This window comes from Ursus maritimus, unplaced genomic scaffold (assembly GCF_017311325.1).
Source record: "Ursus maritimus isolate PB19 unplaced genomic scaffold, ASM1731132v1 scaffold_23, whole genome shotgun sequence".
Lineage (NCBI taxonomy): Eukaryota > Metazoa > Chordata > Mammalia > Carnivora > Ursidae > Ursus > Ursus maritimus.
In genome coordinates, this window is record NW_024424786.1 from 20,351,557 (window position 1) to 20,371,831 (window position 20,275).

General features: G+C 47.6%; 1 protein-coding gene across 3 annotated transcripts in view; it reads right to left on the minus strand.

The window, feature by feature from the left end:
• Nucleotides 1–6,240: 6,240 nt before the first annotated feature.
• Nucleotides 6,241–20,275, minus strand: part of ELF5 (E74 like ETS transcription factor 5) — a 24,503-nt gene continuing 10,468 nt past the window's right edge. For 2 of the 3 annotated variants that reach the window (XM_040638944.1, XM_040638942.1), the window contains 4 exons: nucleotides 17,137–17,187; nucleotides 9,747–9,815; nucleotides 8,333–8,528; nucleotides 6,241–7,886 (listed from right to left, as the gene is read on the minus strand). In XM_040638944.1, coding sequence (XP_040494878.1) covers nucleotides 7,790–7,886; nucleotides 8,333–8,528; nucleotides 9,747–9,815; nucleotides 17,137–17,187 — 413 coding nt within the window. In that variant the 3' untranslated portion in view covers nucleotides 6,241–7,789. The remainder of the gene's footprint in view (nucleotides 7,887–8,332; nucleotides 8,529–9,746; nucleotides 9,816–17,136; nucleotides 17,188–20,275) is intronic. The other variant, XM_040638943.1, reaches the window with a different exon arrangement.

Here is a 20,275-nt window from a genome sequence, read left to right on the forward strand (position 1 = left end):
GAAGAATGGTATTTGATTTCTTTTGGTACCATGTATAACTTGGACTCTTAATCTGAATATCATGTATTATCCGATGCTTACCCTTAAACTGAAAATACCAATATCACAAGGATACTATATTATTTGTTTAAACCAGTAGCCTTTAGCTACGGCTTTCTGAGACACTGTGTACCAGAACGTTTAATTCTATTGGAAAATAGCAGATTTCCCAACTTTGAAAATTACTTAGATCTCTTGTCCATAGCTCACTTCCTTATCTAATTATGAATTTTTAAAATAAGAACCTCCCGTTCTTTTCTTTTTTTCCTTAACTCTTCTTTTTCCTATCATGCTTAAAATCGAGTGGCATGCTCTAGAGGTGAGCGCTTTTTTTTTTTTAAAGATTTTATTTATTTATTTGACATTGAGAGACAACAGTGAGAGAGGGAACACAAGCAGGGGGAGTGGGAGAGAGAGAAGCAGGCTTCCCGCTGAGCAGGGAGCCCGATGTGGGGCTCGATCCAGAACCCTAGGATCATGATCTGAGCTGAAGGCAGACGCTTAACGACTGAGCCACCCAGCAGCCCCTAGAGGTGAGCTCTTGAGTACTAAATGAAACCTGTTTTCTTTGAAAATCCTTATTCCCTTCACCTCATATCTTCAAAACCAGTTTGTACTCTCTCTCAGGAATTCCCTGAGATCTTGGGCTTCAGGAAACCATTGGACCCCTAGAAGATAACACACTTGCAATCTTTTAGCTCAAACTTTTTTTTAACCCCCCTGCCCAATTTTCCTGCTTAAATCCTTCCTGTATTTGAGTGTGCTTGGAAGCGGTTACATTTGTCAACATAGAAAGTAAAATTGTCCTATTGTGCCTCGTGGTGAATACTTTCAGTATAGTGACTTCACTACGGTTCTGGCTCTTTACAGTGTTAAATATATAAGATAAACTCATAAAAATTAATATAATTTGACAATGGGGAAGGAGTTTATTTGCAAATTGGTTATAAACACAAAGATGGAGTTTTTGAGATAATTTTCTGCTTTGGTCTATTCTGTCATCTAGAAATAAGTCAGTAGTTAAAAATCACATGTATCTAACATGTTTCCTGTATGTAAAGATCTGACACCTGGAAGTGTCTCCAGTTTTGCTCTGGAGACTTCTTTCTGTAATTTTCAAAGATAAATATTGATAAGGTTAACTTCCTCAGGTTTTACTTCCTGGGAAGTAGTATGGAATTATATTCCTTTTAAGTGACATTAAGATACATCCTAAGAGTTTCGGAGCCAAATTTATAAGGAGAATAAAATTAGTAAGAGGTGGTATGTTACGGAGGCTTTAGAACCACAGAGACCAAGATTCAAATCCCTGCTCTGCCATTTTCCACCTGTGGGTGTTTGAGCATGGTGCTTCACCTCTCTGAGTATCAGTTCCCTCATCTCTAAGTGGGACCAATAATTGTTCTACCTCCCTAGGGTTGTATGGTGATTATTCAAAATATTTAACTTTGACCACCACTCCTTTCCAGCTCAGCACCCCCCCCCCCCCCCAGGACTCTATCTTGGTCAGCTTTTGCTTTGTAACAAACCACCTCAAAACTCAATAACTTCAAACGATAATCATGTGTCACTCATGTACCCAGGTCAGCTAGGGATTGGCTGATCTAGGCTGAGCTCAGCCACGGCAGCTTGCCGCCGTGGCTCTGTGTCCCAGGTCGCTCATCCTTCTGGGACGCATGATGATGGCTAGTTCATAGTGATGGCCGAAGTGCAGGAATGCAGGAAAAGGAAACCCACTGTTTTTCCTTTGTCGGGAAATTGAGATTGCAAGAGTGAAATCCCAATTGCACAAGTGTTTTTCAGGCCTGTGTTCGTGTCATGCCCACTCATATTTGACAGGCCAAAGCAAGTCATATGGCTAAACCCAAAATCCAAGGGTGAGGAATTGTGCTCCACCCCTGGAGGTGACTCTGTGTGTGTGTGTGTGTGTGTGTGTGTGTGTGTGTGTGCGTGTGTGTTGACTCTATCTGGACATTAATTTACCATGGACTCCCCCTCCCATTAGTTCTTCAACACTACTAGAACTTTCAATCAATTCTTAATGGTCATCACCTCTTCGTGTCCTTACTTTCCTTCTTATTTTGTTTACATTTTATCTAGTTCTAAATAATAACTACTCCAGAACCCAGCCTTGGTCAAGGACACCTCTCAGTGACTCAATTCCTGCACTGGAAATGACCATGACCGAAGCAAACCACAGCCCTGTTGACTGGGCTTTTTAAAATTTGACCACAAACCTCAAGGGGGCCCTCAGCACTGCCTGGAAATCTGTTTTTCCCTTCTTGGTAAACTCTCCCACTTGGCTCCCCTTCTCCCTTCAGCTCCTTATTTCGCCAAGGATAGAATAACTTCCTTATCATTTCCTCCACCAGTGTCTTCCAACTTGCCAGCATCGACATCCCCATGCTGTCCTTTCCTTCCTGTTGACAGAGATGAGTTCTGCTCCTGCTGAAGGCCAGACCTCGTGTGCGCGCTGACCCCATGCCTTCCCTCCTGCTCTTGGTTCTCCCTGCCCTCCCCTACCTCATCCCTGTTAGCTTGCAAACCTGCTCTTCCAAGTCTCATCAAATCCTCTCTTGCCCTCATAGGGCTCTCCTGTTATTGCCCCCTTTGTTGCAAAATATCTTAAAATAATTTCCTTTACTTGCTATGCCTACTGTCTTCTATCCTCACTTGAACCCACTACAATCAAGCTGCCCTTGCCAGGGTCACCAGTGGCTTCCATGCTGCTAAAATCCAATGGTCCCATCCAGTAATGCTACTTCTGGGTGTATACCCAAAAGGAGTGAAAGCAGTGACTTGAAGGGATATGTGTGTGCCCGGTGTTCATAGCAACATTATTCAAAATGTCCAAAAGGTGGAAAAAATCCAAGTGTCCATTGATGGATGAATGAATAGACAAAATTTGGTATATCCTGACAACAGAATATTAGTCAGGCTTAAAAAGGAAGGAAATTCTAACTAACATGCTGGAACATGGGTGACCCTTGAAGACATGACACAAGGGAAATAAGCCAGATGCAGATGGACAAATATGGTATCATTTCACTTATATGAGGTCCCGATGGGGGTCCCAGGGCTGGGGGAGGGGGAAACAGGTAGTTAGTGGTTCATGGTTACAGAGTTTCAGTTTGGCGACAGGAAAAAGTTCTGAAGATGGGTGGTGGTGATGGTTGCACAACAGTGTGAATGTATTTAATGCCGCTGAATTGTACACTTAAAAATGGTAAAATAGGGGCGCGTGGGTGGTGCAGTTGGTTAAGAGACTGACTCTTGGTTTCAGCTCAGGTCATGATCTCAGGGTCCTGAAATGGAGCCCCATGTCGGGCTCCACGCTTAGCATGGAGTCTGCTTGGGACTCTTTGCCTCGCTCTCCACCCCTCCCCTCTGTTCTCTCTCTCTCTCTCTCTCTCTCAAATAAATAAATAAATCCATAAAAAAAGGTAAAAATATTTAGTTTTATATTATGTATATTTTAGCACAATAAAAAAAGTCCAACAGTTCATTCTCCTTTTTGACTCACGTGGTCTCTTAGCAGCGTTTGACACAGTGGATCACTGAACCTCTTTTTATTTAAATAAGAGCTTTTTTTGAGATATAATTTACATACCATAAAATTCAAACAATTGAAGTATACGATTCAGTGGTTTTAAGTACACAGAGTTGTGTAATCATCACAATCGATTTTAGGACATTTTTGGCAACCCCCGCCCCCCAAAAACGCTATACCATTAGCAATCACTCATCATTGCCCCAGCTGAATCCTGCCCCAGCCTCTGGCCATCAGCAGTCTACCTGCTGTGTTAGATACGCCTACTCTGCACATTTCACTTAAATGGGGTCCTACAGCGTATGGTCTTTTGGACTGGCTTGTTTCACTTAGCATAATGTTGTCAAGGGTCTTACATGTTGCAGCATGTGTTAGTACTTCATTTCCTTTTATTGACAAATACTATTCCATTGTATGGATGTGCTGTGTTTTATTCGCCCATTCATCAGTCTCCACTTGTTGGCTCCCGTGAATAATGCTGCTGAGAACGTTCACGTACATGCTTTTGTGTGGACGCGTTTTCATTTCTCATATTCTCACCTTAAAAGGCATTTTCACTTAACCTCTGGCACGCTACTGTCTAAAAGATCATCTCCTGGTATTATATTATTTTATTTTATTTTTATTTTTATTTTATTTATTTTTAAAGATTTATTTATTTGAAAGAGAGAGAGAGCATGGGAGCAGGAGGGGCAGAGGGAGAGGAGAGAGAAACTCAAGCAGACTCTGTGCTGAGTGTGGAGCCGATGGGGGGCTCGATCTCATGACTCTGAGATCATGACCTGAGCTGAAACCAAGAGTTGGACTCCAAACTGACTGTGCTCCCCAGGTGTGCCTCAACTCCTGGTATTTTAAAATTGATGACTTCCTCTTCTGAAAAGAGGACTAGGTCTGGCCATTTAAGCTCTGGAAAGGATCTCCTTGTTCTTTTCAAATTCAGTGTCAGAATTTTGGTTTAAAGACACTTTAATTGTGTGTTTTCCTGCTAAAGGAGTATCACTTTAACTTATCTACTAAGGAAATGAGTTTTAAGAACTTAGCACGTGCTTTTCTGAGGGAAAAGTGGCCAAGCTGGTTGGCCATTTCTTTGCCTCTTAGTTCCTGGTACCACAAAGCAAATGGCCAAATTCCACTTTCAAGGAGCTGATAAGACAAATTGAAGGCTTTAAAACCCTTATCAGAGCTTTTAAAGATGTGAGAGGTTGGTAGAGGTGAACTCGAAAAGTTCTGTATACTTTTGAATTTAGGACAATTTTAAACAATCACATATGAATAAACTGAAAGTTTTCCATGGGAAGCTTTATTGTGATCTTTTTTATAAAGGATCTTATTCCTTCATTTGTTTGATAAGTGAATTTTACATTGTTGTCTTAGGTTTTTGTTTTGTTTTGGTATCGTTTGCTTCAAGTGGGGTATTTTAAGCAGCTCTTTGTATTTTCCATTCTTCCATGAATTGTGTCATGAAGCTATATATTTAAGTAAAGTTCACTTTTAAAGAGTATAGTGGGTTGAATGATGTCCTCCAACGGGATAGGCCCATGTCCCAACCTCTGGAACCTGTGAAGGTGACCTTATTTGGAGAAGAGTTTACAGATGTCATTAAGTGAAGGGTCTCAAGATACGATCACCCTGGATTATCCAGATGGTTGGTAAATCCAGTGATGAGTATTCTTCTAAGAGACCAAAGGGGAGAAGGAGGGACAGGTGACATGCAGATGGAGGCAGAGATTGGAGTCGTGTAGCCAGAAGCCAAGGAGGCCTGGAGCCACCAGAAGCTGAAGGAGGCAAGGAAGGATTCTTTCCTAGAGCTTAGGAAGAGGCACGGCTGTGCCAACACCTTGATTTCAAATGTCCAGCCTCCAGAGCTGGGAGAGAATGGATTCCTGTTTTAAGCCACCACATTTGTTAATCTGTCATGGGCAGCGCTAGGCACCTAACACAAAGAGAATGCTGATTTAATGGTTTTGTAAGGGGACAACTTCTTTAGTGACAGAGGGATAAATTCTTTTGTTCTGTGAATTGCTTGAGGCCCTCGTTATTCCCCCTCCTGCCGCCGCCGCTCTGCCCCCACTTCATTCCCCTCCATCCCCCTGCCTCAGCTTCTTGGTTCCGCTCCTTCCAAGCGCTGCCTGAAAGTTCCTAGTTACTTCCTGTTAGCACATTTCCAATTTTCTGGACAATCTCTTCTTTCAGTGGGACTGTGGGCTTTGATCCTGTCCATTGACATGGTACTTACCTCTTTAGATGGCCAGGATGGGGGTCTCAAATTCAAAATGTACAGGCATTCTGGATGTATGGAAAAAAAAAAACAAAACTAAACTAACACCCAAACCAAAACAAACCACAAAAATGCTAGAACAGAGTTGAATGTCTGGAAGGAGGTATGACGTGGTGACCAAATTCTCTGCCCAAAGGGGCTGTTTCTACTTAGCTCCAGGAATTATTGCCACAAAGCATTGAGAAACTAGTGTTGCCAGATCTGATTTTTTAAAAGAAGTTGGAAATCTGGATTTTTCTGTAAATCCCCTGATTTTTAGATAAGGTAACTAACTCATAGTAAGAAACAAAACCAAACCTCAAAACAACTAGCAAAAAAAAAAAAAAAAAGTATGTGTGTGTGTGTGTGTGTGTGTGTGTGTGTGTGTGTTTACCAAACAAAAACATATCTGTAGGCCCCACTGGCCCATATATTCCATTTTGTGAGGGGACCCTCTGTCTTAGGATGTAGAGGTGGTGGGTAGGTGCATTGCATATATTTCTTGCATCTTTGGGGGCTCTTAAAAAAATCTCCCATCTCCAATATGCTAAGCAATGTAAGTGTCCTCAAAAGTTTTCTAGGTCGCTAATGCTTTCCTGAGTCTGCCTTGCCGAATTTAACAACACAGGGACAGTCTGACATGTTAAATATTTTATTCACATTGTTTACAAACTGTATCCACCTGGAAAACACATGAGTCCAAAAATAGATTATTTTACAGTAATTCACATTTTTTTTTTTTTTAAACACGTTGCTTTTGAAGTGAAGCTCTAAGCACGGAGGTCCTCAGCCTGTGTCGTGGTTCAGTGCCTGGTCGCACGGGCTTCCCGCCCTGCTGGAGCAGCAGTCCCTGGGGCAGGCCACCTCATTGTAGGTCCCTAATGGCTTCCCTACCAGTGAGCGCTGAGAAAGTGTCAGTGCAGACTTTAACCCGTGAACATTTACTGATAGCAATTGACTGTGACTACCTCTGTCAGGGAAATACGGTTTAGAGCTTGAGTACATGCCAGGAAGACAAAACAAAGGAGACTTCTCTTGTAATCAGCCATGACAGAGTTGTCAAGACCTGGCCAGGTCTATAAAGGTTTAGCGTCCGGGCACAGACAGAATCAACAAGTTACAAGTTTGTGGTGTTGAAGGCTTGAATCAGAAACAGTGGTGATTTGGAAATCAGCGCAAGTATCCATTGACTAACTCTGCTGCCCCCCACCACCAGGAGAAGGGGGGGAATAAACTCAGCAGGAATTAATCATGTGCCTCATTGTAAGTCTGTGGCTCTAGAAAGATGGCTGTGGGAGTTTTGCTGAATGGCCCCAAAGGTGCCCAGGTTCCGAAACTTACTATTAATCTATGCTACGTCCAATCATGTCCCAGCTTGATGCATTTGCTCTTTTTATTAATTAAGAAACTTTTCTATGGCCTTTGACTTTAATGATTTAAAATCTACAGTCGGTTTGTCTTACCCACATCTCACCCCCTCCTACCATACTAACTACCAAAGAGTCACTTTTCCTGCTTTCCTTTGCAAGCTGCCACAGTTAAATATGTGAAAACTTTTGAGCCTTTGGAAGGGGAGCACTGATTGAGTCTCAGATGGGAGACGCGGATCCTTTTTCTCAGAGGAGCACCGATAGCACGGGCTATTGTGTTTCCGCAACTCTTGATGAGGGAAGGAATGTTTGATCAAGGTACCACAAAAGATCATTCCTTCCTTCCCTTGGGTGAGAAAAAAAAGAAGGAATTCCTTAAAGGGTTGCTGTCACCGTGGGAGCAGACAACAAGGACTCTGAATCCAAATGTAAGCCGAGAGATGGAGAAATTTTATCAGCACATTTGCAGGTTAACGACAACAACAACAACAACAAAAGACTTTCAAATGTCTATTGCAATGCGATTGTTTTAGAAGACAAGAAATCGGTAAAAGGAGCTTGATGACGAGCAGATCATAGCTTGTCTTCCTGCCACCCATGTGCATTTTTTCCAAATTTGTACACTAGCCTTCGGTCGACCCGTTCCAAAATTCCCGTTTTGTAGTAATACCTGAGAAAGACAGCAGAAGAGCAATGTGGGGAGGCCTGCACCCCAGGAAGACGACAGAACATAAACACTCTCCTCCTTCCTCTCCAGTGACCAGGCTGGTCTTTGGTTACCCTGGTATTTTCACACCCTGTTATCAGCTTACACTTAAACCTTTCCCAGACACCTCGAAAACTAAGCCTCACCACACTCAGATAAAAATGCGTTTTGTGTGTGTATGTGTGGGACGGCCTGCATTCAGCGTGACCCCCAGGGCCGCTGCCAAGAAGGAGAAGGACAGCGTGTCCGTTTACAAGCCATAATCCCACCTGTAACTAAGAACCAGAGTGTTGTCTCATGACCTTTCGATTATCAAGGAAAAGGCTGCAAAAACAGTTTAGTTTTCCATGGCTGGCCGTTTTATATAACCCTGCCCGAAGGCTCATGGGCATTTCATGCTATCAACTCACCTCAGAGCTCGGCTCAACTTTTCATACGTCATTCTGTCATTTTTCTTCCTTTGTCCCCACATCTTTGCCAGGGCTTCTGACTTTACCACCCGAAAAATACCTTGTTCCCTATCTTCCCATTCCAGAATGCCACAGTTTTCTTCAGGAGAGAGAAGCAGGTCTCGCACAAATTCCCATAAATGAGAACTTTGGAGGCCTTTTGAGAAGGAAAAAAAAAAAGTTACTTACAAATTAAAAAAAAAATTTTCTTCTAAGAGTTGTACGATTTCTCATTAACTCATGAGGATTGCTGCTTTTTTAATGGGATTATTTTCCATATTATGACCGAGTGCTGTACTTGGACCCTTCCTGGGCTGTAAAATGTCTGTCTTCTATTAAAGCAATCATAAGGGGCGCCTGGGTGGCTCAGTCAGTTAAGCGTCTCCCTTCAGCTCAGGTCATGATCCCAGCGTCCTGGGATGGAGCCCTGCATCGGGCTCCCTGCTCAATGGAGAGTATGCTTCTGTCACTACCTCTCCCCCCTGCTCATGATCTCTCTCTCTCTCTCTCTCACACACACACACACACTCTCTCTCAAATAAATAGACTCCTAAAAAAAAAATAAAGCAACCACAAAACACACATACAGGGACACCGAATTTATACCGACTAGAAGCACTGTGGCTCCCAGCCTGTCCTTGGTCTGTGGAACGATGGACTAATTCTTAGGAATTAATAAAATGACAGTCAAATGATCTTTCTGACAGGCAGTATGGTGGTAAAAATCCCATAGCCACGCCTGTCTGGGGGGACCAATCCTACAATGATGTTTTTCATGAAAAGCTGGTATTTCTCTTGTTCCATTAGAGCTGTGGTTAAGATTGGTTCTAGTGTCCAACTGCCTGGGGTTGGGTCCTGAATTCACCTCTTCCTAGCTCTGTAATCATAATCTCTCCAGTTATCTGTCAAATGGGATCAGAGGAGTACCTACCTCCTAGCAGAAGTTGGAGGATTATGATTTAACACATATCAAGTGACTGGTACCAAGCCTGGCAGAGTTGATTCGGCCCTGGGTAGCTCTGTGTTAGGGGCGGGAAAGGCTAGGAGAATTGCCAACACACGGTGTTTTCTCTACTATCGTCCCTGAGTACTCAAGAGAGAAGGACCCTCAGTAGACCAGGAGAAATAAACCCTTATTCAGAAATTCACCATGGCTAGACGATTTCTTTGCTTCGTCATTTTAATTCTACAACACATTGTCCAAGTGAAAAGAAATGCGATTTTGATAACAATTGATAAACGTCAACTGCTCTGCTGTCTTCTTTGGGGAACCCCTGGTCCCCTTCAAACATTCAGTGTCAAAGCTTATTAGAGTACTTTGTCTCATGAATGGTTTTAGGAAATTAGAAATGAGAAAGGGCATCTCTACACTTACTCGTTCGACTATGACTGTGACAGTCTTGACTTTTGATGCCACTCGTTTTCAAGCAATTAGAATCAGCATCTGCAACAGAACGAGTTATAGCAGTAGAAATGGTTCAGACCTCAGATCACACCAAAATGAGCCACGATGAACTGGACACCTTTGCGGTAGAAGACACCAGGTGAGGTGCTTTGGGGTGATTAGTAGGTGGGCGGTGTTTGCCTTTAGGGAGCATTTCTAGTCAAACACTAGGGACCTGCCGGGGGACGGGTTCTGGGCTCTGTGCGGGAATAAGCGAGAACAAGACAGCTGTGGTCCCTGTGCGCGTGGAATTTAAGGACTCACGGGCAAGTTAAAACACAAGTCAGACAAACAAGTTACCCATTGTAGGTGTTATGAAGGAAGCAAGACATGGGGTAGCAAATGAAGGGTGGGGGGAGGGGTGCCCACTTTGGCCAGGGAGGGCCTTGTGTGCGGGAGGCATCTGCGCTGATGTGAGGAGGTGAGCGAGTCTTCGGGGGGGAAGGAGCGGCACAGAGAGAGAATCCGTGAGGCACGTCGTGTGCCCAGAGGTGGAGGGGTAGACGGTGATGCTGGGGAAGCTGGCTGCCGGCACAGCCCACAGGGCCTTCCTTGCAGGCCCATGGTAAGCACTTGGGATTTTATTCAAAGAGTAAAGTGAAGACTTTGGACTTTGACAAGACCCACATTTTAAGAAAATTCCTCTGTCTAGTGTATGGAGAACACACTAGAAGGGACACAAGTAAAAGCAAAGAGACCAGAGCTTAGGAATAGCAGAAAGTAAGGCATCAACTCAATACAGAGCTCAGTTAGGACTCGTGCTGTAAGTAGCAATCTGAGACACTTGCACTGCACTGTTTCAAAGGAGTATATGATTTACAGAAAAACAAAAGAAAAAGAGGTGGTGCCAGATCTCACCCTGCCCCGCCGCTCCCCTTGGTCACTTTGCTCCCGCCATACTGGCCTCCTGGCTCTTTCTGAAACTCCCCCACACCTTCCACCCCAGGGTCTTTGCACCTGTCCTCCCTCTGCCCTGAGTGCTCTTTCCTTGGATATCCATGGGTTCAGGCCCTCCTCTCAATCTTTGCTCCAAGTCACGTTCTCAGTGGCATCACACATGCTCACTCCCACCCAGAGTTCTGTATCCACTTCCCTTATTATTATTTGGTTTTTGCCACAATACTTATCATCATCAAACATAGGATATTGTATATTTATTTAGTTCACTCTCTGTTCCCATCAGAAGTCAGGAATTTACATTTCCAGAGGTATCCTCCCAACACCTAGCCCTGAACCTGGCACATAGTAGGTGCTCAGTAATAGTACTGAGCAGTCACTAGACCAGATGCTAGTCTATACTAACCATACGCACTGTATAGTCTAGTAGGCATACTATGCCATAATCACTGGGTGGAAGAACAAGTACGTTGCCAAGCAAAGGAATTGTGTCCCGTGTACCACACTGCTGCCCAGGGCAATCTCAGTGCCCCTGGCTCATGTCATTCCCTGGCTTATCATCCTGCAGCGCTCCCCTGTTTGTCTCCGGGATGAAGGCCGTCACGCTTGTCAGGCCTTTCACAGACTGGCCTCCACTCAGCAAACTAGCCTTCTCTGTTGCTGCTCCCCAACTTCTTCCCTTTTCTTGGGTCAGAGAGTCCCAGTGCTGCTTGGCTTTCTCCTGCCTCAGGGCCTTTGCATGGCTCCCTGATCCCCACTTCCACCCAGTTGACTCATACTGTCCAGACCTCTTCAGAAATTCTTCTCTGAACTTACCCTCTGGGTTAGATCCCTTCTCTGTTCCATACGCCTGTGTGTTCCTTAGTATCACAGCACTAGTCCGACTACTGTAAGGATTCACCTCTCTTTTCTGCTGTACTATGGAGCACTTATTAAATGCCAAGTGCTTGTTAAGTACTTCACACACACTGTCTGCTTCAAGCCCTGCAGCCACCCTGTGCTTGAAGAAACGGAAGCCCAGAGAGTCTAAGAATTTTATCCAGAGTGGTGGAGGCAGGGCTTGAATCAGAGCAGCTCCGTTCCAAAGCTAATGTTCAGAACTCCTTTATCTTGTCTTTCATAGTAGGTGTTCCATGAACACTTCGTGAATAAGGATCAGCTGAGTTTGCTGAGTGTTTAGTATTGCCAGGCACTCGATCTCACCCACGCTTGTGATGAACGTCTATTCCTATCCCCATTTTACATAGAAGTAAATGGGGGCAGAGCAAGGTCGGGGAGCTCACTGCAGCTCATTCACTCATTTGTTCATGAGCGTGGAGCCACAGTATGCCCACTGTACCAGGTGCTGGAGGCACAGGCCGAAGCTGGTCTCTCCTCGTGGGGACTTACATCTGGGTGGGTAAGGACATCTAGTGAACAAGCGATAAACGCTGAGAATATTGAAGCAGGGTGAGGGTAGGGAAACAGTGGTGAAGGGGGGTGAGCAAGGTTGCACTCTTAGAGCCAGCAGAGAAGACTCCCTGACGAAGAGGTACTGGGGCAGGCAAGCAACGAGCCCCCGGGATATTTGGGGGGCACGGTTCAGGTCACATGCCCGGCTGCTGGAGGAGCCCAACTCCGCCCCTGGGCAGGCCGGCCTCAGAGCCCTCAGCTCTAGTCACTACAGCGCATGTCCGCTCGAATGAACGAGATGAACGCAGGTCTTCAGCTTTCAGGGTCCCTTCTGCACCCTCTCACGGGCTACAGTCTGGAATTGCATTGATGGGGAACACCAGGCCCATGCACCCAGGCAGGTGTGTGCAAAGCACAGATGGGTGCCCAGGTGCAATCAGCCGAGGCCGGAGGGTAGCCGCCGGGTGGAGAGGGGCCAAAGCAGGTGAGCAGGGCCCACGGCTGGCCGGTGACCGGAAGAAAGATGGCGCCCTTCCGGCCGGTGGAGTGCACGCTGCCCGGCAGAGCAGACCTCGCGCTGCTGTGACTAATCTTTGAGGACGAGAGAAAGCACGGGGAGGGGCGGCATAAACCAAGGTGAATTATCAACCGGCGAATAGACGGTAAGCTTGCCCTGAAATGCCAAATGGCAAGAAGACGGAGGGAAAAGGCGCCCTTTTAATTCGTGTGATTTGTCCCGTGTGCTGCGGAGGAGGGCTCTTTGGCTTGGTCGGCGGAGCCCAGGACAGGTCAGTGTGAGGCGGGGTTGGGTGGACTGTGGGAGTCTCTCCTTGTGGGTCTTGCCAGAGATAGTCCTGTTTTATCTGCTCCTAGTTCCCAGGGGTGGCTTTGACGCTACTCATGGGTCCAGTGGATTGGAGGCCTTGCTCGGCTGGGGGTGGCAGTGGGGTGGCCGTGCGGGCAGAGGCATTGCGGCTGTCGCTGAGCTAGCCGGGCTGAGGCAGGTTACCAAGTCAGAGCCGCCACCAACGCCAGCCTGAGGCCACAGCAGCACCATGACCCCGCCGAACTTCTCTGCAGAAGCCCCCGGAGCTCCGGGCGACAGTTCCCCTGGGCTCAGAACTATCTTCATCTCTAGGGGTCCCTGCAGCTGGGCTGTGCCTGGTGTGGGGTGACTGGGGCGTGGCCTGGGTTCTCTGCTGTCTGTGCGATTTGGAGAGGTTTGGTTGCTTTGAGACCGGAGACTGTTAAAATGTGGCCAAAGGATATATTTTCAAGGGTTGACTGAAGTCCAGAAGCCGAGATGGGGGCTGGAGGGGCAGTTTCCCAAACCAGCTTACATGTCCCCCATGCCACGAGTGGTGCTGTGGAGCCCACGCTCCATGCCAGCAGGAGAGGCTCAGAGCCTCAGGACAGGTGGTTCCCGGAGGTGACCCGAGGCCTGCAGGCTTGGTTTTCCGCCATTTCTGCCGTGGGGCTGGGAAAGGGCGGGTCGAGAGCAGAGACAAGTAGAGAGTGGCTGGGGGGTGTCACTTGGGTCAGCGCCGCAGCTTCAGAGCTTGTTGGGCCTGGGCTGGTACCCCAGGCCCAACAGTACCCAGTACCCTTCCACAGGTACTAAGTTGAAAATCATCTCATTCTCTGGGTCACTGAAGAGCTGGGCCCAGACCCAGAAGAGTCTGGAGGCTTGGGTCTCAGCTGAGGGGGCAGTGGAATGAGGAGAAGGGTCTGGGGGCATGTGCACCCGTCTGTGTGTGCATGTGTGCACACGCTTGCATATGTATGTGCGTGCGTATATCTGTGTGCATATGTGCACGTGAATGGCCCAATGTACAGAAGCACAGTCTTTGAGAAAATGAGTTGGAATCCCATCTGTGCACTTCTTTGCAAGTCATTGCTCTTCTGGTTTCCTGAGATGCAAATGGGGCAACCATCCTACCTCATGGAGTTAGAATGAGAATCAAGTGAGTTAGAGTACATAAAACACTGCACCTGGCACTGCCCGGGGCACAGTGCTTAACAGGTGGTAAGGGTAGATGTTCGTCTTCACTGCAGACTGATGGGAACACTACTTGCAGCCCCAGGATGCCAGCTGTCCTCGTTGGCCAGCCCTTGGCCTCTGGCCAGCACATCTCATTTCTGCATTGGGGGGTAACTGATCACGAAACATCACTTGGGCCATAGGCGTCGTGATCATATGTCCTGGATTTTCTAGAACAGGCTCATTGTATAATCTGTCGGTTCATTGTCTTCATTGCCGTTAAATTATATGTTGGGGTTTCCGTTCTGGGAAAGCTGTGGGAGAGCCATGGATGGGCCGCAGGGGTCCCGTGGGAAGGCCACGGTTTCCCGGCTGTGGCAGTGGAGGCCGCCATTCGGCAGAGCTGTGGTGCTGCTTTTTCGGTGTGCTCACTGGACCACTTAACCCCGAGTTCAGTCTAGAAACAGTGCCTCTCCTGTTGGTAAGGCTGGGCAGGGCCTGCACGGGACAAAGCCTGGGGCATCCGCCATCGTCGAGGGTTTGTCTCCGCAGAGATGCCAGCTCAGAGCCCTTGTCTTACCACCACCTCTACCTCCAGAAACTTCTCTCTGTCCCTCCCATCACCTGGTCTGGGCCACCACTCTCACTCTACCTCCTAGCCGGGCTCCTTCCTGACCCAGACACGGCAGTCTGGGGGATCTTCTTAAAATGCAAATGGGACTTCATTGTTTCTCTCTTCAGTGGCTTCCCAGCCTGCTCAGAATGAAATCCAAACTCAAAAGCTGTATGTGACCTGCTTCTGCCCTGCTCTTGGCCTCAGCTTCCACTCCTCCCTCCGCTGATGTTGCTATGGTCTACCAAGGCACTCTCTGAGAAAACTACGATGATGGAAATCTGAGCAGTTGTATGTGGTAGCCACTAGCTGCCTGTGGCTATGGAGTGCTTGGAATGTGCCTAGTGTGACTCAGCAGCTGAATTTTTACTTTATTTAATTTTAATTAAACGTAATGGCCACATGTGGCTACTGGTCACTGTACTGAGCCTCCTAGTGCTAGTTTTCTGATTCTTTCTCAAGGGATCCAAAAGTGTTCCTGCCTCAGGGCCTTTGCACTTGCCACTCACTCCCTGTACCCTTTTCTTCCCTCTTCCTGGCTAACTTCTGCTCAACCTTTAGACTTAATTTAAATATCTCTTCCTCCAGGAAGTCTTCCCTCATCCCTAATGAAATGCAATCTGTTCTCCATCACACACACATAGCACCCTGTCCTTTTCCTTTGTGGTATCATCATACTTAGCCATTACAAATTTATTACAGGGATTATTTGTTTAATGTCTCTCTCCCTTGCTTGCTTTATGATGGAAAGACCAAAGTTGCACTCATCATAGCAGCCATGGCACATAGTAGGTGCCTCGGGCCTGGGTTGTGGTAAGCGTACACTAAATGTTTGTTGAATGAATGAATGAATGAATGAATGAATGAAAAGGGAAAGGAAGGGATGCGTGAGGGGAGGAAGGGGTTAAGGGCTTCGGATTTAGACACACTATCTGTCACCTTCCTAACCTGTCACATTTAACCTCTAAGCTTTCATTGCTATGTGGTACTAGGTCTTGTCTTACAGGGTTATTAGCAAAATTACCTGAAATCATGTTGGTAAAGATTCTAGCACAGGGCAGGGCTCATTATAAGCACTCGGTGAATGCTAGCTGCCATTATTATTATTCTAGCAATGACTCTAATTGGGGCTAGTTCTATACTCAGGTAACAGCTTCTTCTAAAGAACGTATGGGACACACTGTTTCTTCCTAGCTGTGAGGGAGGCAGGCTGGCAAAAGACACCCATTTATAGGCAGAGACCTGACCACTGGGAAAAGTTTGGGCAGGTCAAACTCTCTGCTGCTTAGGAGTATGGCAAGCACCTCCCCTGGGCTCAAGCCTTTAGACAGACTCAGTAATGGCCCCTGAGCCTCAGGGGGCTCATTTCTTCCCAGGGGCTTGGCCTGGCCTGGGCTGGGTGGAGACAGCAGGGTTTGTACCCGGCAGACCACTGTGGATGGAAGGGAAGGGATTCCAGGCAGAGCCAGAAGCTCTGTGGGAACTTTGTTTGCAGGCAGGAGAGGCTCTGCCCTGGGGCCCGAGGGCGGGGAAACCTCATGGAAGGCAGAGCCGCTCCTGGGAGGGCCGTGGGGATCTGTGGGCCATGGCGTCCTCGGTAAGCCCGCAGCGTGGGCTTTACAGGAGCTGCTGTTCCTGTGCTAAAACTCTGAATGAGAAAACCTGCATTAACCAGATACCCTGAATCCTCAGTTGATCGCTTGGGACTTTCAGGACAGGAAAAACAAGTCATAAGAAACCATCCGTCTGTGCCTGCCCCTCAGAGGCCTCAGGAGTCCCCCGTCCCCCCACATGCCCTGTCCTCCCTCTGTGGACGAAGGGGCCGAAGTCCATGGAGGGAAGGGGCCTGCCCAGGACCCGCGTCTCCTGCTGACCCCAGGCCAGGGCTGCTGTGCGGCACTCAGTAACTACAAGCAATGCCACCATCATCTTTAAAAAAGTGAGAGCTCCAAATTGCATTTCCTAAACCTTCTCCATCTGCAAAAGTGAGACAGCGTTAATTCTCAGAATCAACAGGGCTGCTGGAGGGACTCTACCACCTTATAATTAAAAATTTAGCTCATCTTGAGAGACGTTATCAACTACGGGGCCCCCAGGGGTTAGTCACTGTGATTACTGTTGCTCACAGATAGCCGGGTTTGGAGTATCCGTGTTGCCAGTGCACTCCAGACACTTCATAAGCACTGTTTCTCCAACTCACCACAACCGCAGAGGGTCGCTCCATTTTAGAGATAGGGAAACTGAGTCTGGGGGAGGACGAGGAATCCATAAACCCAGGCCCACGCTCTGCCCACCACGTCTTCCCCTGCTGTCTTCTCCTGGTCTGTGACTGTTTTAGGTCATCAACGTTTCGGTTGTGGTCAAAAAAGAACGGTCAAGCCCATGCGCCCACCAGCGGCCTTGGCGACGCCTTGGGCCGCATGACCTTGGTTACTTACAGTCTTTGATGGCAGCCTTGGTCTCTTCGTTGTCAGTAAAGAAGGAGTAACCTGGGAAGGAAAAAGAAGTCCACAAACCATACCAGGCGATCCTGGTTTCCCCCGCCGGGAGAAGGGGTGCCTGGGAGAAGGGGAGCAAGCAGCCCCTCTGCGGGGTAGTTTCATTTCAGAGAGAACCTTTAAGACCATCTGGCTTTTCTTGAGCCACACTGAAGCCACCTTTGGGAGATGACAATCTCCTGGTTTTTAAAGGCTTCCTGGAGCGGGCCCTGGGGCCAGGCATTCCAGCGGCTTCGAGGATTTTCCAAGGGGGCCTGGGCCCTGAGCGGGGCTGTGTCACCACCCCCAGTGTGACCTCACTCAGTCTCTGGGCAGCATGTGACAAGACTGCAGCTGAGTGAGTTCTCCTTCTGCTTCCCTCACAGGGTCTGTGATCTGTGATGGGGCCTCCAATCCCTTGGGGGTTTGAACGCCTGTTACGTCCTGGTCACAGGAGAAATAGACATAGGAGGCCAAAAGGAGTGCAAGACCTACCGAGAGGCTGTAATAAGGATTTGGGCAACTATGTCGGGGACTCTCTTTGCCTCTCTGAAGAATGGGGTGGGCTGGGTGGGAATGAAGAGTCTGAAATCAAGTTACCACGTGGCGGCACAGGCCAAGGGACACCTCTTTTCCAGCTTGGTGTCCAGTAGGATTAACTCCCACTGACTGAGGGGCCTGGAACAGGACCCATTTGTGACTGTTTATTCCCAGTGCCATTTTCTGATGGGTTCTGGTCAGCCAGGGCACCTGGGCGCACTGTGCCCAGAGGGCCACCCGAGAACAGGATGGAGGACTGACCGATGAGGGACCCATTCCACTTCCACTGTGGAAGCCACCCACGGCCCCCCGCCCTCCCTGCTGTCCTCACCCTCCTGCGACCAGTGTCCCTGTGTTTCTGGGCCCTTGAATCCTATTGAAATACCTCCTGAGCCAGACATCACCCTGGGCCCTACCCCTCTGTAGCTCCTTCTGTCCAAACTTACTTGTTCTGTGTCCTGTTCTGCCGGAGTCCTAACCCATGCAGTAAAAAAAAGGCCTAAACTGAGTAATAACCAGATCACCATCTAATTTATTATACAGACGCTTTTGAGAATGAAAGCACTGATAATAATTAGTCTGGGATAACAGGTGAAACAGTGTGTCCTGGGCACATTGGGACGCTGTAAACTCTGGTCTTAATACATGTGTTTTGATTCACAATATGCAGTATACATTCCTGCTTGAGGAACATTTAAGGAGGCATTTCTGAGTAGAGCAGCTTATGGTTAGGTAGTTCTGCCTGACACAGTAACTACCCTGGCCTGAAATTCCACCCTTTGGAGTTGGCTTTGTGACCTCAGAATAAGGAGATGCAAAATATGGCCTGTTGGAAAAACAACTGTGTTTGGTTTGTTTTGCAGGGACCCTGAGGTCATGGCTCCAGGGACAGGGATTCGGGGATGTACCAAGTGTCAGGGAAGGGAAGCGCCCGGGCTAAGAGACCCCAGCACAGGGGCTGCTGGGGTTTGGCGACAAATTTGATTGACATGATGTTTGGTGAAAGCTGGCAATGCCAAGCTGCATCCTCTTCCAGGATGGAACACCTCCCTGTCCATGGCCCGGGGATTCTCCAGCAAAGTGGTTCCCTCTGAAGGTTCTGAATGGATCCCCTCCCTGAGTTGCTGTGATTTAGTCACACTTTCTCCTTTTCATGGAGGGCCCTCTCTATGCCCCGGGGCCCCTGCTCCTGGCAGGGGGCTGTCACTGGCTATAATAAAGCCAAGACTGGACAACAGTGGATAACAGGTCTGTTTGTCCCTTTGTCACCCCTGGTGGGTGGTGGCTCCCAGGGCAGAAGCTGAGAAGTGCCCCCGGGCCAACATCCATAGCTTTCCTGCCCCCAGGCACCCATGATGGGGGAGAACAAGGGGAAAGCAAAGAATCTTAGAGTTAGAGTTAGAAGGTCCTCTGTGGTTTTCACCCCAAACAGGAATCCCTGCCACAGCATCCCCATCCCTCAGGGGGCTATTAGTCTGCTTGACTATCTCCAGTGATGGGGAGCTTCCTACCTTTAGTATCTTCTAAAGCAGTCTTTCCAAAAAACAAAAAAAAGGGTGGCTAACTTTTAGAAAAGTCTTTCTTAAAATTGGACTGAGATGTGTTTCCTTTATTTTTTAAAAATGTCTTTCCCCTTGGTTATATTCATAATGACAAAAGCAGCTGCCATTCACTGCATTTTCATCTTTATATGCCTCTCCAGGCCATGTTTCATGGAGTCCTGTCACCCGTGGAGGTGTGTATTATTATCCCAGTGTACAGACGAGGCAGTGGAAATTCAGAGAGGGCAAGCCCTTTGCCAGAGGACCTGTGGCTCCGGAGCGCTGGAGTCAAGGTTGGAACACAGGTCCTTCTGAACTCAAAGCTCTTGCTTTGTGTTGCCTTTCCATGAATCAACTCTGTGTGCTGTGTGAACTTGGAGAAGTCACCTAATCGCTTGGGACCTTAGTTCCTTTATCTGTGACATGGGGGTACAGAATTATATGTTCTCAAAGAAACCTTTCCAGTCTGAAAACACCTGTTCATCAACATTCTGCTCTTGCGGGGCAGGATGAAATGGTAAATAATGCCACTGGCGCCACCTTTCGGCCGTTTGATCCTCGACCATTGGGCAAGCGATAATGAAATGCCAATTAATCGGACTCCCGGAAACGGGAAGGGAACGGGTCTAGTTCATTTTCTTCTCGTTCTACTTAGTGAAAAGTCAAGCAGAAACCTCTTTTTTTCCCATGTCTTCTGGTGGCAAATCTTCATTAACATCATACATTATTTTGTTGTATCTGCCTGGTTCCTGAGTGGCTCCTGAGTGTCTTTCTAGGTTTTCTTTTCTTGCTAAAAAAGTACTTAACTTGCTTCCTTGTAACTTGCTCCCTGTGACCTACAGTCTTGAATTCTAGCAAAGGAGAACTTCCAGGGATAGAGAGATTTTGGTTAAGGGGCTTTTGGTGAATGGAGGGTTCCAGTTCATGAAATCCTGCTGTGTGAGTCACACGGGCGGGGGGGTGGAGGGTGGGGGGTGGGAGGACCTGGGGGGGGTGTCATGTGGCCCCACCCCCGCCCC